Here is a 16,682-nt window from a genome sequence, read left to right as displayed (position 1 = left end):
GGCCGCAGGAGGCTCCGAAGCTCGGTTCCTGCGGCGGCGCCTGCAGCGCGGATCCCCCACGTCTCCCGCCCCGGCCGGGCCTCGGGGACGGGCGATCCCGGGCGCGGGAGGTGGCGGCTGCCCCGGCCCGGTCCTGAGGCTCCCCGCCCCCTGCTGCCCGCGGTCTCCCGCCCCGCGACCGTGCGTCCCCGCCGCGGCGCCATGACCGCCGAGTCGGTGAAAGTGGTGGTGCGCTGCCGCCCCATGAACCGGCGGGAGCAGGAGCTGAACTGCCAGTGCGTGGTGACGGTGGACTCCGCGCGCGGCCAGTGCTTCATCCAGAACCCGGGCGCCGCCCACGAGCCTCCCAAGCAGTTTACCTTCGACGGCGCCTACTACATGGAGCACTTCACCGAGCAGATCTACAACGAGATCGCCTACCCGCTGGTGGAGGTGAGGGCGCCCGGGAGGCCGCCTCCAAGGACCGGCTGGGCAGGGCTTGGGGCCCCCTGGGGGGGTCCTGAAAGGACGGCGAGGCCCACAAGTTGGGCAGGAAGGCCGCCCTGGAAGGGGTCAGGTGGACAGTGACAGATTGGGCTGGAGACTTTCGTCCAGGCAGGAGACAGAAGGAACCTCCTATAATGTCCATGTCTCCACTGCCCCCAGTGCCAGAGCTGGTGCTCACCTCAGTCCTTTCTGGTCCCCAAAACTGCTCGCCCTCCCTTCTCATCAGAGAAGCTCAGGACTTCGGTAAAAGCTCCAGCCACCTCCCCCAGTCGGTGTTGGCCTCCTCCCGGCTCAGTCGCCTCTCTACCCTCCCTAGGTACAAGTCTGTGTGTGTGCTGGGATTCCCCCACGTCTGCAGAGAGAAGGCCGCTGGCCTGGCTTTTGTCTTAGAGGAATGGAAACCCTTTACCTTTGGTCTAACTTACTTCCTCAGGGGTTGAGGAACAGGGGCAATGAATTTCTCAGCCTTTGTGGGCCTTTCCCTAGAGCACTCTCACACTAGGTAGCTCACTTGGGCTTTGAAACAAGGAAGGCACCCCCATTTCACAGACAGGGAGACTGAGGCCCAGAGGGAGGAGACTTGCCTAGGCTCCATGGGCTGGAGCCACACCTTGTGTCTCATGGCCAAGGGCTCTTTCCTTTCTACCAGCATCTCCCCAACTGCAGCGAATCATTAGCTAAGTGAGATGTCACAGGTTGTCCCAGAAAAAAAGGAAAGTTAGGGAAATGCTGAATACAGCTTGTCTCACTTGAAGTTTCCACGCACACAGTGGGATACCTGGCACCCTGGGGAGTCCTGCAACCAACAAGCTCGTTTGGCTTGGTTAACCCAGTGTTTCCAAAATGTGTTTTACCACAGAGCCTTTTTTGTTTTGGCTGGCAGGCCATTCAACAACTAAGAAGCCTGTAACACCTCTTCTGGCTGCCCTATCTCTTCTTTGAAGATGCAGTCAAAGCCCTTGAGAGGGCTGAAGTGTCTGAAGCCCACAGCTCCTCAGAGGTCAGGATTTTACTCAGGGGTGAGGGCAGCTCTCCCTACAGGTGCCAGGCTCTGGGGATGGCCAGGCTGTCCTTCTGCCATCCTGGACGGGACCTGAGGGGTTTTCTGGTCCCGTCCCCCTACCCCACTGGGTCCTTGAAGGTCCACCCAGTGGCAGGAGCCCCTTCTTCCCAAAGCAGCCCGTTCCACCTTTGCTCTTAGCTCCTGGAAGACCGTCCTGCACAGTGAGTCAGAGTCAGCCTCCCTGAAGCCACTTGGCCCGGCTCTGACCCATGGGCACCCCGAACACCTCTGCTCCCTTGTCCAGGGCTGGCCCCTTGGAGATTTGAAGATTCCAGGACTCAGTTCCTCCCTGGCTTTGTCTCCTTCGGGGCCTCAGCCTTGCTCATGGGTCCCTTCCTCATCCTGGAAGTACTCCTCTGAGCAAGCCTCCCTTTTCAGGGTCCCCGGGAAGCCCCAGGCCAGAGGGATGATGCTAAGGACCCACTGGCTGTATGAGATCTCTCCTCCAGCTCTCCCTACTGTCCCCACTTCTGATACTACTTGGGGATTTTCTGCCAGACACCTGCCTATGGAATCCACAGAACCTCAAACTCAACACATACATGTTCATTTAATTAATTCAGTCATTCATTTATTCAGCTAACAAATAGCATCTCCATACTAGGCCCCATCTAGTCATTGGGAGCACTGTTCTCTAGCTCATGGTCAGGTGGAGGAGCAGCTAAGCTAACAGCTAGATCCAGGGCGATGGGTGGGAGGAGAAGCATCTGGCAGCTTAGTGAAGACTAGCAAACCCAGACTTGGAGGGGAGTCAAGGAGGGCTTCCTGGAAGTGATAGGGTCTCAGTGATGAGCCCTGAAGGATGAGAGTTATAGGCCAGACAAGAAGGTAGAGGAAAGGGCCTTCCAGGTGGAGACCAGCATTTGGTTCTCACAAGACTCCGTGGACATGTGTGGAGCTGGACTCCTCATTCCTGATGGGAAAACCGAGGCCTGGAGTGTCACAGAGTGAGTTAGCAGAGATTCTGATGCCCACTGCAGTGCCCGGTCCTCCTGCTCCAACCTGCTACCTGCCATACAATGAGCAGCATGAAAGCACAGCTCAGGTGGCTCTGAGCCAGGAGCAGCTGCACCATTAGGGCCACGTGGCTGTGTGTCCATCCTGCTGGACTCTGCTCTGCTCCCAGGGCGCTCCCAGGGCTCTGACCACCTCCAGGTGGGCTCCTGCCCAGGCCCTTCCCGTTGGTCCTACTTTACGAAGCTGCCAGCCCTTCTGACTGCCCCATTCTGCCCTTTCCTTCCCTTTTCCTTCTCCAGCCCTCAAATCCAGGCTTCATTCCTGATGGTCTCTGTCACTGAGTGACCTCTCTGGCTCTCCTGGGTGCTGCCCACCCCGGACCCACCATTCAGCCGGCCCAGCGTGTCCTAACCCGAGGTTCCTCACCTCTGTGCCTGGCCTGCTGCCCTGCCTGTGGGCTGTCTCCCAGCCGGTGGCTTTGCCATCTCCCCCTTCACACCCATGGCCTTGAAGTCACCTCTGAGCAGCCCCCCTACCCAGACGACCCAGGGGCCAGGTATCCTGGCTTCTACCATGTCCAGACTGAGGATAGTGGGCCAGGTTTCCGGAGATATTGATGCAATGGGAGCCATAGAATTTGGTCCCTGGATGGGACAGAGTGATTCAACAGACGAAAGCTGTAATGCTATTTAATGGGAATTATTGCTGAGGATGACATGTTAAAAAGCAAGTTGATTAACAGTTGATTTCATGAAAATCATTTAGTGATAATAGCACAGGGGAATGTGACAGAATCCGGGGTGGAAGTACAGAGTGGCTGACATTTAGGACCTGCTCCACATGTGAGCCTGTCCCTGGCAGGTCTTCAGGTCAATTGATGGGTGATATTTTTTTGAAATCTTATGTTTTATCTTAAAAGTGCATGTGAACCTGTTTTCTGCTTCGCTCCAGAGCAGTGCTGTTCTGGAGCACTGCCTGTGATGGTGGGAACGTTCTGTGTCGGGGCTGTCCACTTGGGGCCCACTAGCTATTTGTGGCAAGCGAGCATTTGAAATGAAGCTAATGCTGTTGAGGAACTGAATTTTAATTTTATTGAATTTTAATTAAGCGAAATGACCACATGTGGCTAATGGCTCCCATATTGGATGGCAGAGCTCTGGGGCAGTGCTTTCCAAAACAAACATAATGTGAGCTACATGCATACTTTAAATGTTTCTAGTAGCCACATGTTAAAAAAGTGAAAGGAAACAAGTGAAATTAATACATTTTACTCAACCCAAGATATTCAAGATATTATTTAATAAAGCATCATAGCAGATATTATCATTATAGAATAACTGATAGATTTTACATTTTTTCCATACTAAGTCTGAAATCAGGTATGTGTTTTATACTTATAACATGACTCAATTCAGATGCTAACGTGTCAGCTGTTGAAATGGATCACAAAAAATGGAAAAATGTTTTAGACTGTTTCAATTAAGAGAAATTAATTAAAATCAGTTCCGCAGTCACACTGGGCACATTTCTAGTGCGCTTAGTGGCTGCCCCACTAGCCAATGCAGCAGTGTTTATTTCTGTATAGAATCCCTTCTCTGGATGACACTGATAGCAGTGGGTGACAGTGATACTCTGGCCTCTGCACCGTGTTCTTCCTGGGACTTTATGTGTCCCCAGTGATGAGGAGCCCAGCCAGCGGGGCTCCTGGTTGGGTGACCAGTCTGCCACTGCCTCCCCCACTGCAGGGGACCCATCCCTGTGTGTGCTGGGCCTGCCACCTTCTGATGAGCTGCAGGAACCCACTCCGTTTTCAGGGTTCCTTGGATAGGAGACAGGTGCTTGTCTAGTTCTGCATGTAAAAATGAGGCCTGTCCCTCTGAGAGGCTGTGAATCATGACCTCTGTGGTCTTCCTCCATCAGCAGTCCTGAGGCCCCCGAGCCCCGTATGGTCTACAGGATGGGACTATGCAGTGGAAACCAGGCATAAATGCCCTGTGGGTCCTCGGGGCCTGGAAGCAGGACTCTGGGCCCATGTTCTGACACAGGACTCCCCCTCCCCTGTGCGGAGTTCTAGAATTTGTGACCCAGTGAGTTCTGCGAGGGCAGGGACTGGGCTATCCACCGTGCCCGTCGCTCATCCCCAGCCAGAGCACGGTGCCGGCACAGACTGGGAATCAGTCCCTATGGAATGACTGTCCTTTAGGGAATGAAGGACTTGAGGCCTGCTGCCCAGCTGGCCGCCTACCTTCCTTCCCAGCCTGGTCTTCCATCCCCCTCATCCAGCTCCACCTGCTCCCAGCCTCTCACCCCTCTGAGCCCCTCAGCTAGGAGTGCCTTCCTCTTCCTGTCACCTGTCAAAATCAAGCCCACTGTCACTACCCTGGTTCTCCTCCGACCTTCCCAGGAAGCTTGGCCTGGTTCTCTCTGCACATCGTTCCCCCTCTCGGCATGCCCTCTCCTTGCCGGGTGTGGGAGCATTGTCATTACATCCACCTCCACTCGCTTGTGTGAGAATCACTTGTATCCTGGTCTCCCCCACACTCCAGGCAGACATTAGCAAGCACCTCTGCATGCCAGCGCTCCACGTGCCAACGCGTGAAAGCACTCAGGCAAGCCTCACGACAGCCCCAGAAGGACATGCTGCTCTCACCCCTTCTCATAGAGGAGGCCCCTCAGGCTCCACACGCCTCGCTAAGACCTGCCCGAGGGCGCAGGGTCAGGAGAGGGTGGGCACTGGATCTGAACCCAGGTGGCTAGGCCCTGCAGCACAAGCTCTTAACCACTCATAGGACAGTCTCCAGCCCCACCAGACAGTGAAGTCCTTGAGGACAGAGCTGCGCTGCATTCATCTCTACACTGCCCACCTGCACCCCAGTGCCACTGTGGTGGACACCAGGGAGGGGCCTCCAGCCTGTGAGTGAGGAGGCAGCCCTGCAGACCTGGGCTGGCCCCGACCCGGCTGGGCTCGGCCAGCTGAGCACCGGGCTTTTGGTCCCCCCATGCAGGGCGTCACTGAGGGCTACAATGGCACCATCTTTGCCTATGGCCAGACTGGCAGCGGGAAGTCCTTCACCATGCAGGGCCTGCCGGACCCACCCTCCCAGAGAGGCATCATCCCCAGGGCCTTTGAGCACATTTTTGAGAGCATCCAGGTATGGGCCTGGTGGAGGGAAAGGGCAGGGCTGGTCCAGGGGGCCTGTGGGCTCCCCAGGTGCTGCTGTGATTGGTCCTGGGGCGCTCTGACCTGCGGCACGCTGCCTGATCAGCCTGCGTTGACTCGGCACAGGTGAGCAGGGGCAGGCTCTGACTTCTGAAAGGGTGAAGGGAAAAGAACTTAAAACTGAGAAGCTTCTACCTACCAGTTCCCTGTATACCTCCTGCCATTTTGGGGTTTTAACATTTCATTTCATGACACTCTAGGAGGATGCGATGACCCGGAGCACTGGCCTGAGCAGTGCTTGTGACAGTCATAGTTTCCCTTTTCATTGAGCTAAGCCTTGTGCAAAGCCCTTTGCGTAGTAATCTCATTGACTCTCCACCCTGGCCCAGGAGGTAACATTACTCCCATTTTCGAGATTAAGGAAGCCAAGACTTGGAGCCCTTATGGGCCAGGCCAAGGCTCGTTATCCCAGTGTCCAGCTGCAGGTGAGACTGCCCTGGCGACAGTTCATGGCAGTGCACAGAGGTTCCTCCAACTGGGAAATGGCCGAGCGGGGACCGCCACCTGGGCAGATGCAGAGCCCACTTCCCCTGCTCCCGGGACTCATGCTGGGGCTGCCCCACCCCTCCCCACCCGGGCAACAGCAACATCTAGCAACGGAGAACTGTCAGGGATCAGCCTAGGGCCAGTTGCTTGGTCCCAGCCTCACCTGGAGGCTCAGTTTCTCTGCCTGAATAATGGGAGGCCTCTCCCATTTCCTTTCCCCTGAGGCTTGTAGAGAGAGATTAGACAATGCAATCTGAAAATTATGCAACTCTGAGGAGCCTGAGGGCCACCCAGCTGGAGAGGAGGAAAGAGCTTGCCAGGCGGGCAGGCAGGGCCAGGTGGGGCTGGGGACTCCTCTCCCCTCCTGCTGTGATGTCCTGGCTGCAAAGGGCTTGGGTCCCAGGGTCAGGCCTGGCAGCAGGTGCTCAGGGGGCTTTGCTCTCCCTGTCTACCCTCTGTAGTGTGCAGAGAACACCAAGTTCCTGGTCCGGGCCTCCTACCTGGAGATCTACAATGAAGATGTGCGTGACTTGCTGGGGGCTGACACCAAGCAGAAGCTGGAGGTGGGCGCAAACCCGACACAGGCAGGTGGGGGCTGGGGGGGGAATGCTGGCATCAGGTGGTACCCACTCAGAAATACAGGGAAGGCATCCTGAAGGCACAGGCGCTGGTTCAGACTAGAGTAGGGACTTTTGAATCAAAGTTTGGAGTGTTTGCGGAGTCCAAGTTGCAGGGGAGGGTTGGAGGGGGCCACACGGTGGGGCTGGCCCCTACAAGGTAATGCTCCCTTTATTGAAATAGATGAAATTTTATGATAGATTTCATTTGAAAAATAGGTTCCACTTCTAAAGAATTGTTTTGAAAATCTCTAGGGGCCCTTCAAAATAGACAGAGTAATAATGATTATAGTTTATCGAGCACTTACTATTTCCTGACTGCTTCAGGCACATTTCCTATTTAATACTCACAGTAACCTTGTTAGGTAGATACCATCATCCCCGGTTTACCACAATAGAGAGGCTAGTTTAGGGAGGTTGATTGACTTGCCGAAGTGTTACACAGCAGTTAAGTGGCTGAAGCTGGGTTTGAACCCAGGTCTGTCTGACTTCAAGTGCTGAATCTCAAACATCCCATTCTACTGCTGCTGGTGGCCTCAGATTCTGGGACCTTGTTACCCTTTGAAAGGGGTCTGGCTTGGGGGTACCCAAGGACCGATGGTACGACCTTACAGAGGGGTTGTGAGGATTGAAGAAGGTCGTGAGGATGAACTACTTAGCAAAGCACTAGTGTGTAGTAGGTGTTTGATGTGTGAGCTCTTGCGTGGCGTCGGGATTTTGAGAAGGACAGTGAATATGACCAGGGGTTGGTTACCAAGTGGAACTCTTCGAGGGAGGGGTCAAGGACTGATTGTTCATGATAGAAAAGGGCAGAGCTGGCTCACTTGGTCACTGAGCATCGCATACATTTCATAAATTGTCCTCAGGCTAGGAAGAACATTATTTCCCAGCAGGGTGAAGTAGGATTAGATGCTCTGAGGATTCTTCTGAGATGGACAGAACTTGACTCAGGAAGGTCAAGTGACCTGCTAGAACTGAACAGCCAGTTGGTGGCAAGGCTGGACCCAGGTCTGGGTCCTGAGCCTTCACCTGAGTGTGAGGCCTTGGTTATATGCCCTATCTGGGACTTGTTATACACTTGGGGGTCTGGTCAGGTCTGAGGAGGAGAGGCCAGTCAGGGCAGGCTGACGTAGATCTGCAGCCAGAATGCTAGTGGCTACCCTTCAACTCTGGTGCTGCTTATCTGACCAAGCAACCAGTGGGCTCCCAAGAGGCCCACCTCCTTCAGATGCAGAGTGCTTGAGTTGGGGGTTTCAAACAGTAATGAGCATCAACTCCGTGAGGTTGCTACGGAGATTCCCGTTTTACAGGTGAGGAGACCAGTCTGAGAATGAGGTGATGACTTAAGGCCACTCAGCTAGGAAGCCACAGAGTCAGGGCTGGACATTTCCCTGGCCCAAACTACTTAGATCTCCCCCAGGCACATGCCTTGACAGCCACAGGGGAGACACAGAGCCAGGTAGGGGGGCTGCTCCGGACGCCTCCCAGTGCTCCCAACCCTCACTGACTGCTTAGACAGAATGTCGGAACCACCTGGTTTTCACCCCACCTCCACCCACGTGGGGTCAGGGTGGCCTGCTAGGCTGGAGCAGCCTGCTTGCCCCCACTTGCCATGTGTCCATTTTGGGGACTGAGTTCCTCTCTGATCAGCAACCACTCCTTGGTCCAGCTGAACAAATCAGACCTCAGGGAGCAGCTGTCTTGAAAACTTTTTTACCAGTCATATCATGGAAAAAAATCATTAAAATTTTTTGAGCTGAGAAGACCCTTAAAGAGCTTCTAGTCCAACTCTTTCCTGCCACAGATGAGAAAGCTGAGTCCCAGGGAGGGGAAGAGAATTGGCTAAAGTCACACAGCAAATTACTAGTAACTGCATTTCTACAGAACTTGTGGGATCTGAGTAGCTGGGTGCTTTCTTCCCTGTATTTTTGGGGTCAGCAATACAGGAAACCCTTGGGCAATGAGAAGCCAGCAATGGGTTTCCATTCAAAGATAAGTTCGGTGAAAGTTGAGACATTCATTCAACAAAGACTGACTGGGAAGACCTCGAGTGTAGCAGCGCCAGGCCACATGCTGCAACAGGTCCGCACAGGTGTGAATTCCCTCCCTCCAGGTCCCCATTCCGACCAGGGCCTGCCTGGACGCCTCCTCCTCCGCTCCTCCCCAGCACCGCAATGCTTTGCCCTTTCTGTGCAGGAACCTCCAGCCGCCCACTGCAGTCCTTACTCTGTCTTTTCATTCCTGGAGCTGGGGTAGCTGAGTCATAGCTCAGCCCCCAGACAGGAAAACGGGGAGAGGAGGCAGGCGCAGGGACTTGCTCCCACATGTCAGCCCCAAAAGGTCAGCCTGCGGATTCAGGGCCTGTGCGGGCGGCACAGAGCAGAGGGGCCCTCCTCCTCATGCTCAGTATGCTGGCCCCTGGCACAGCCTCGGTTACCCAAGGCCCGAGGGACGAAGGTGTGGCAGCTGCATGCACTTGCCCCAGCTGGGGTCCAGGCCGCAGGTTTGGAGAGTCAAGCTGCCTTGCAGGTGGGAGAACTGCCAGTGACAGGTGCACCCAACATCACAACAGTCTCAGGACAAGGGGCTGGGGCCTGTTCTTAGCCCTTATCACAGAGGAGGCCACTGAGGCTCCGTGTGCCTGGGTGAGACCAGCCCACCTTCTCAGGGCCAGGGAAGGATGGAGATGGGATTTGAACCCAGGCCCCACAGCACAAGCTCTTAACCTGTGCTTAACGCAGGGCCTGCATTTTGGTAATGAGAGGTTATTTGATCGGCTAGGGCCTGCAAGAGATTTGGGGGAGCCTGTTACCACCCTCCCCTCCTTCCGGACCACTGCGGACCTGGCTCATGGAACCCACCCCAGGGCTAGGCAGTGGAGGCCCTCAGGGCCACTCCAGTAGGTTCCAGCACCCCTATGGACAGTGTTATGACCCCCTCCTCCTTGGGGGCACTTCCTGGCTGGGGCCGGCTGTGGACGCATCCTGCGGGCTCACCTGCGCCACCGCAGCTCAGCGTGTCCCCCCTGTGGTTGCCATGGCGACCGTGCTCGCCGCGCAGGCGCAGTTGCCAAGGAAGCAGCGCGCTGGGGGCGGGGAGCGGGCATCCCCAGGTGGGGGCAAGCCTTCCTGGGCCCCCAAATAGGCGAGTGGCACCCCTACGTGAGGGTTTGCCTCCTTGCTCCCTTCTCCTGCTTGTGGGAGACAGAACGTCCCCGCCCCCCTCATGCCCGTGTGTACGGAGCCCCTCCGAGCACGCGGAGCACTTTTTAGAGCCCCACTCTCTTCTCAGTCTTCATAATAGTCTTGCAAAAATGGGCTTTAGTATCTTCACTTTACAAATGAGAAAACCGAGGCCCAGGAGAGGCAAACTGACTTCTCTAACTAGCAAGCGACAGAGCGAGGTTTCTACCCAGGACTGTCTGAACAATAGGAAGCTCCATTCTTCCTGAGGCGGTGAGCGGCCTCACTTAGCTCGGGCTCCTGTGCGCCAGGCCGGCTTCTGGGTTCTGGGAGCGGCACTGGGCAGAGCAGACAGAGGCGCAGGTACAGCCTTGGGCGTGAATGGAACCTTGGGTGCCACAGCGCCCCGGGCTGGCTTCAGGCCACACTGTCTGCAGGGGCTCCTGCTTCCGTCCTCTGCTCCATCTGCACAGCCACTTCCCAGGGCAAGGTCAGCCCGTTGTCATCCCAAGCTCCAGTCACTACAGGCTGCGCCAGCCCCTCTCCATCCTCTGCCTTAGAGTCTTCCACAGCCTATGACCCCAGGGCTGCCCTGCCACTAATAGCTGTGTGACCTTCAGAAAGTCACTTAAACTTTCTGTGCCCCAGTTTCTTATGTGTTCCATGAAGCACAGTCCTTCAGGCTGGGCCTGGCTGTGTCTCCAAAGTTCGGCTGATGGGGCAAGGCTTTGCTCCCCCGGGCTCCCAGCTGTGCAGCGTGGGCCCAGTCCCACCGGGGACCCAGGCTGCCTGGAGCCCAGCCTTTGAGGCTTCTGTGGCTCAGAGTGGCAGACGGATGACTTTTATCCTAATTTATTCTGCTCTTGCCAGAGTGGTTTTATTTCCTCTTACACTTGAAAAATATTGCATTTCACAGCTCTGTGTCAGCAACAAAACAACTTGGCTGCCTGGAGAGCAAACAGGGAGCCATCAGATAAATTAATTTACTCACTGCCATCATGCTGTGGGCCCAGTTCTGGGCAGCAAATGGCCCTTCATGCATCATGATCCCAGCGTCTGGGGACATCCTTGTTGCCCTAGACCCATGGCAGAGAAGAGAACTGGAGCCATGTTTAGAGGGCAGGGGTGAAGCAGTCAGAGCCCTTGGGTGACTACAGGCTCAGCTCCCAGGAGCTGAAGTTCCAGACTGGAAACCACCTTTACTATAATTGCACCGACAGCAACAGTGAGGACAGTGGCTGGTGTTTATGGAGCACTTGCCAGGCCCCGTGCCAAGTAGTGTATGGGCCTTACTTAGCTGAGTACTCACCACATCCCTAGGAGATAAGTGTGTTGTGCCCATTTTACAGATGTGGAAACTGAGGCCCAGAGAGGGGAAGTTGCTGGCCCAAGGTCCCACAAGTAAGAGGCAGGAGAAGGTTTGAGGCTGGTTCCGCTGAAGCAAAGCCCCTGCCTGTTACAGGGAGTTTGAGGTGACAGCCTGCAGTACAGGAGGGCAAAGGTGGCCTGAACTGGACCCTTCCCAGCCCACTCTTTCCCTTGCCTCCTGCCGCAGCTGAAGGAACACCCGGAGAAGGGGGTGTACGTGAAGGGGCTGTCCGTGTGCACGGTGTACAGTGTGGCCCAGTGCAAGCACATCATGGACACGGGCTGGAGGAACCGCTCGGTCGGCTACACCCTGATGAACAAGGACTCCTCGCGCTCCCACTCCATCTTCACCATCAGCATCGAGATCTGTGCTGTGGGTAGGTGGGGCCGGGCGGGGGGCGGTTCCCACTCCTAGCAACCAAGGCAATTCATCTCTGTGGGCCCAGAGGCTCCCCCTGAAACTAGGAGGGGGTGCAGGAGCTGCCTAGAGGAAGCACAAGAGGACCTTCGCACGCTAGGGCCCATGCTCCCGGGATAACGAACACCACCAGCAACACTAACAACACTGGCAGCTAACTGAGCCCTTAATTTATGGGCTGTGCGATTTGTCTGCATTAGCTCCTTTACACCTTATGAAGGCCCCATGAGGTGGATACCAATAGCATCCCGTTTTACAGATGAGGAAATCGTGGTCGCACGTGTCAGAGCAGGTCTTCTATCCCAGGGGTCTGTCCCCAGGGTGTGTACCACCTGGGCCTTTGGGATTCTCCCCTTCTTCTGCGGTGCTCTCCACTCTTCCATCATGTCACTTTTCCTTCTTTCTAGAAGAGTTCCTGAGAGACGGAGGAGGAAGGAAAACACATTTTTTTCCAGCTGCCTATAGATGCCATGCTAAACACCTTACACGCTCAGTTCCATTTAAACCCCACCACAGCCTAGAGTAGACATTGTGATTTTCATTTTATGAGACGAGGAAACCGAGGCTCTGAGGGGTGAAGTGACTTTTTGTTCGAGGTCCCACAACCAGTAAGTGGTGGAGCTGGGATTAGAACTCTGGTGTCTCTGACATCTGAGTTTCTCCCACTGACACAGTAACTGCCTCCAGCTTGTGGTCTGTCACAAATAGACACCCGAGAGCAGTGGCACAGGAAGCAGCCTCGGCCCAACTAGGAACCTAATTCTGGAGAGATCCTTGACCTGAGGTCCAGGCCTGTGTCGATGGAACCCCTGCCCCACTGCCCAGCATGTGTGGTAACCCGGCCCTAGACTGGCCACCTGCTGCCTGCCAGGTCTGCGTCTCCCCCAGGGGTGCTGAAACGGGGAGCTCAGTGTGGTCACATCCTCCTGTAGTGAGGCTGTGGGTCGGGGCAGGGACTAGGGCAGGCGAGGGCAGGTGGACAGGAAGCAGGAAGTAGTGGCCTTGCGGGTGCCCCTTGTTTGCCAATGGGGTTGAAGGATGGGACAGGCTGCCTAGAATAGCCTTTACATTTTTTTTTAATGTTTATTATTTTCACTATAAAATAAGTTCAGTAAAGATATTTAGGAATTAGGGAACCATAAGGAAAATTACTCATAAATACAACTGTTTCATAGTCTTTAAGCATATTTTCTTTTGGTCCTTTTTAACCTATGAAAATTCTAATAAACACAAGTGAAATCTGACGCTCTATAGCTTTGTTCCCACATTTCATTTCCCTTGGCATGGCTAACCGTTTTCCTGCCTCGTTACTGCCATGTCTTCCTGACTGTGGGTGGTGGCTGAGGACAGGGCATTAATGGCCCTTTTCTAACCAGTTCTCTACAAGACGTGGAAGGTGTCTCCAGTTTTCCAGTGTTATAAATAATACCACGATGAACATCTTTGTGCACAAACCTTTTCTGCTTTCAGAGTCATTTCCTCAGATTAGACTCCCTGGAGTATACCTCCTGGAGCAAAGGGTACACATTTGTTTAAAGCTCCTGGTATATTCTGTAGAGCTTTCCTAAAGGACAGTTCCAAGTCCCTCCTTCCTGCTGTTTCTTTTCTTTTCTTTTTTTTAATAACCCAAAAACCTCAGGACCCTTACATATTCAAGCCTCTGCTGGGTACCAGCCAAGCTTTTTATTTCTTTACTTCAGGCTGCTGTATTGCTGAGCAAAACTAGGCCAATTCTGGTTTCCACCAGCAAAGCTGAGGAGAAAGCCCCTGCTCCTCCCCCTGTCTCGCCCCCTCCCCCAGCTCATTCAGAACCATTTATCATGTCGTCTGGTGACAATAAGAATTATTAATAGTGCTCAGAGCAGCAAGCTATCATTTAATGAGCACTCGCTATGTGCCAAGCGCAATCCTGAGCTCTTTGCATGTGTGCTATCAGCCTAATTCTACAACAACCCTTGGCGTGGGCCTTAGATACCTATTTTACTGCAAGGGAGCCTGGGGCTCAGAGTCAAATGAAGTTATTTCCCTGAGTTTCACAGCTATTAAGAGATAGAATGGAGATGGGCTCCCCCAGGACTGTGCCTTCAGAACCTATGCTTCTGAGCCCGGCTCCTGTTACCCTCAGCACCTGGGTCTGCGGGGCCAGCACAGCCTGTCACTGCAGAACTGGGCTGTTGTCAGGGGCTGTGAGCACCGGCTGCATGCTGGGCCCTGTGCAGACTCTGTCCAAATGCACTGTCAGTTTACTCCTGGCAATAACCAACCCGAGTGGGAAGCCATTGTTAGTCTTATTTTGTTGGTGTGAGAATTGAAGAGCAGAGAGGTACGTGGCTCTGCCAAGGTCACTCAGCAAGTAGGAGGCAGGAGTGGGAAGCAGGTCCAAGAGTCCCCAGAGCCAATGTTTTGGTATTAAAAGATACAGTTCCCTGGTTAGCCCAGTCTTAGCCCCTCCCCCCCTGCTTTGGCCTCACAGGAAATCTGTAGGAGCTGCTGATAGCTGTCAGAAATCGTGCTGCTCTCAGAGAGTAGTCTGTACCTCCCAGCCACTCTTCCCCAGAGTCAGACAGCCCTGGGTTCTGATCTTGGACCCACTACTTAGCGGCTGTGTGATCCTGGGCAAGTTAAGAGCCCTGTCTGAGCTCAGTTTCATCATCTCTAAGATGGGCACAATGATAGTACCTCCTTTGTGGAGCCCTGTGTGGCCGGAATGAGACCTTCGGTGAGTGGTGAGCACTCACTGACTGGTGGGTGACTGCCTTCCTTTCCGGGGGGGCTCACCTAAAAGGCCTCACCCCTCTGCCTGCTCGCTCTGTAGGTGAGCGGGGCAAGGACCGCCTCCGGGCAGGGAAGCTGAACCTGGTGGACCTAGCAGGCAGCGAGCGGCAGTCCAAGACAGGTGCCACCGGGGAACGGCTCAAGGAGGCCACCAAGATCAACCTGTCGCTGTCAGCACTGAGCAATGTCATCTCGGCCCTGGTGGACGGACGCTGCAAACACATCCCCTACCGGGACTCAAAGTTGACGCGGCTGCTACAGGACTCACTGGGCGGCAACACCAAGACGCTGATGGTGGCCTGTCTGTCACCGGCTGACAACAACTATGATGAGACGCTCAGCACGCTGCGTTATGCCAACCGAGCCACAAACATCAAGAACAAGCCACGCATTAACGAGGACCCCAAAGACGCCCTCCTGCGCAAGTACCAGGAGGAGATCAAGAAGCTCAAGGCGATTCTGGCCCAGCAGATGAGCCCCAGCAAGCTGTCAGGTGGGACTGCTGGGGGAAGGATGGCGGGGGTCCAGGGGCCCAGGAGAAAGGCTCTCTCCCTTTGCCTTGCTGCCTCTGGCTTCGCATCTGAGAGACGTGGAAGCAATGCCCCACCTCTCCCAACTTCACAGGAGCATAGCTTTTGGACAGTCAGGGAGAGCCCGGGTCGGGGCTGGCCAGGTGCTGTGTGCTCGCTGATGGCCCCAGCCACCGTGGGTCTGTCTGGTCTGTCCCAGCTGCTGCAGGCTCCGCTGCCCGCTCCCCGCCTCCAGGCTGCGCGTAGTCATCCCGCCTGTCTGCCTGCCTTCTCTGTGGCAGCATCGTGATGCTCTGCTGCTTAGCAGCTGGGTGACTCACTCCCCCATGTCCCACCCCCACTTGCAATTAGGAACCTTGTGATGGCAGTTCTCACACCCAGGCGTTCGTTACCCGAAGCAGAGGCCTGCAGGGTCCTTGCGACTGAGGGACTCCAGAGTGTTCTTTACCTGAGAAGCCCTTGGGGAGGGGAACACAATAGAGGCTGAGTCCACCTGTTCATTCATCCACCTCCCTTCTCACCTTCCTCTCTATCCATCCATTTTCTGCACCCATTCATCTAACTCATCCCCCATCAACTCATCCACTGATCCATCCACTCACCCACCCACCCACCCATCCACCCAGAGTTCACTGAACAGCCCTGTGTATGTAGACCTGTGCTGGGCACGGGGACACAGAGATGGACCAGATCCAGGCTCTGCCTCATGGGTACACCATCTCCTGGGGCAGAAGGGCACTCGAGCAGACCATCGTGTGCATTCAGGGCAGCAAGCTGTACGGGCACCGTGGACAGAAGGGAGCACATGGTTGGGTCTGTCTGCCGGTAGGTGAGGTCAGTCAGGGAAGGCTTCACGGAGGAGGCGTGATTGAGCAGAGTCTTAGGGGGTAAGTCCCCCAGTTAGGATGAGAGTGACCAGTATATGCAAAGATGTACTAGTGATGCAGTGCATTTGGGGAAGCATGGGTAGTCCTGGGGCTGCCTGGGGAGAGGCAGCCGGGGCAGGGGGCCAGGAGCTGGGGTGGAGAGGCCTTGACCAGCACAACAAGGGGTTCCACTTTGCCGATCTGCCCTCCCCCTCTTTCCTTGCTTCCCCACCCCTGACCCCGCTCACCCCCAGGATCGGCAAGGGGCGGCTAGACAGAGGAATGGTAAGAGCTACCAGGAGGGAGCTGGGGAGACTCTGCCCCAGGCTTCCTGGACCCCGCAGCCGACACTGGGGCCGCCTCCCAGCGGTAACCGCGGCAGCCCTGCAGGGTAGGGGCTGTGAATGTACTCGCCTCCTGGATTTGAAGCCTGTGGCTCAGCAAAATGAAATGGCCAGGGCAGGGCAGGGAGCTGAGCAGGAATAGCCAGTTCACATCCTGGCTCCTTGGGCAAGTGACAGCCCCTCTGAGCCTGTTTCCTCATCTGTGAATGAAGGTAATGGCCACACCTGCCCTGTCCTGGGGCAGCTGGGAGGACTGCATGGGGCCATTCACATGTGGGCTTAGCCCAGGGCCTGGCACGTAATGCTCAATAGGCAGCACGTGATGCCTGACCTTACAGTTGGGCCTTGGGACCAGGTGTATCTGACTTCA

The 16,682-nt window shown here is 55.3% G+C and overlaps 1 protein-coding gene across 10 annotated transcripts in view; it reads left to right on the top strand.

Moving 5' to 3' along the window:
- Window positions 1-42: 42 nt before the first annotated feature.
- The window catches only part of KIF17 (kinesin family member 17), a 40,381-nt gene continuing 23,741 nt past the window's right edge, over window positions 43-16,682 (top strand). For 2 of the 10 annotated variants that reach the window (XM_036999551.2, XM_073233336.1), the window contains exons 1-5: window positions 46-432; window positions 5,512-5,658; window positions 6,674-6,775; window positions 11,567-11,756; window positions 14,613-15,065. In XM_036999551.2, the coding sequence (XP_036855446.2) occupies window positions 202-432; window positions 5,512-5,658; window positions 6,674-6,775; window positions 11,567-11,756; window positions 14,613-15,065 (1,123 nt within the window). In that variant the 5' untranslated portion in view covers window positions 46-201. Of the gene's footprint in view, window positions 433-1,369; window positions 1,487-5,511; window positions 5,659-6,673; window positions 6,776-11,566; window positions 11,757-14,612; window positions 15,066-16,682 lie in introns of all 10 variants that reach the window. The other 8 variants (XR_012130041.1, XM_036999549.2, XM_036999553.2 and 5 more) reach the window with 7 other exon arrangements.

This window comes from Manis javanica, chromosome 4 (genome assembly GCF_040802235.1).
Source record: "Manis javanica isolate MJ-LG chromosome 4, MJ_LKY, whole genome shotgun sequence".
In the NCBI taxonomy this organism is placed as follows: Eukaryota; Metazoa; Chordata; class Mammalia; order Pholidota; family Manidae; genus Manis; species Manis javanica.
Note: the sequence above shows the minus strand (reverse complement) of the source record. Positions and strands in the feature narration are given on the sequence as shown.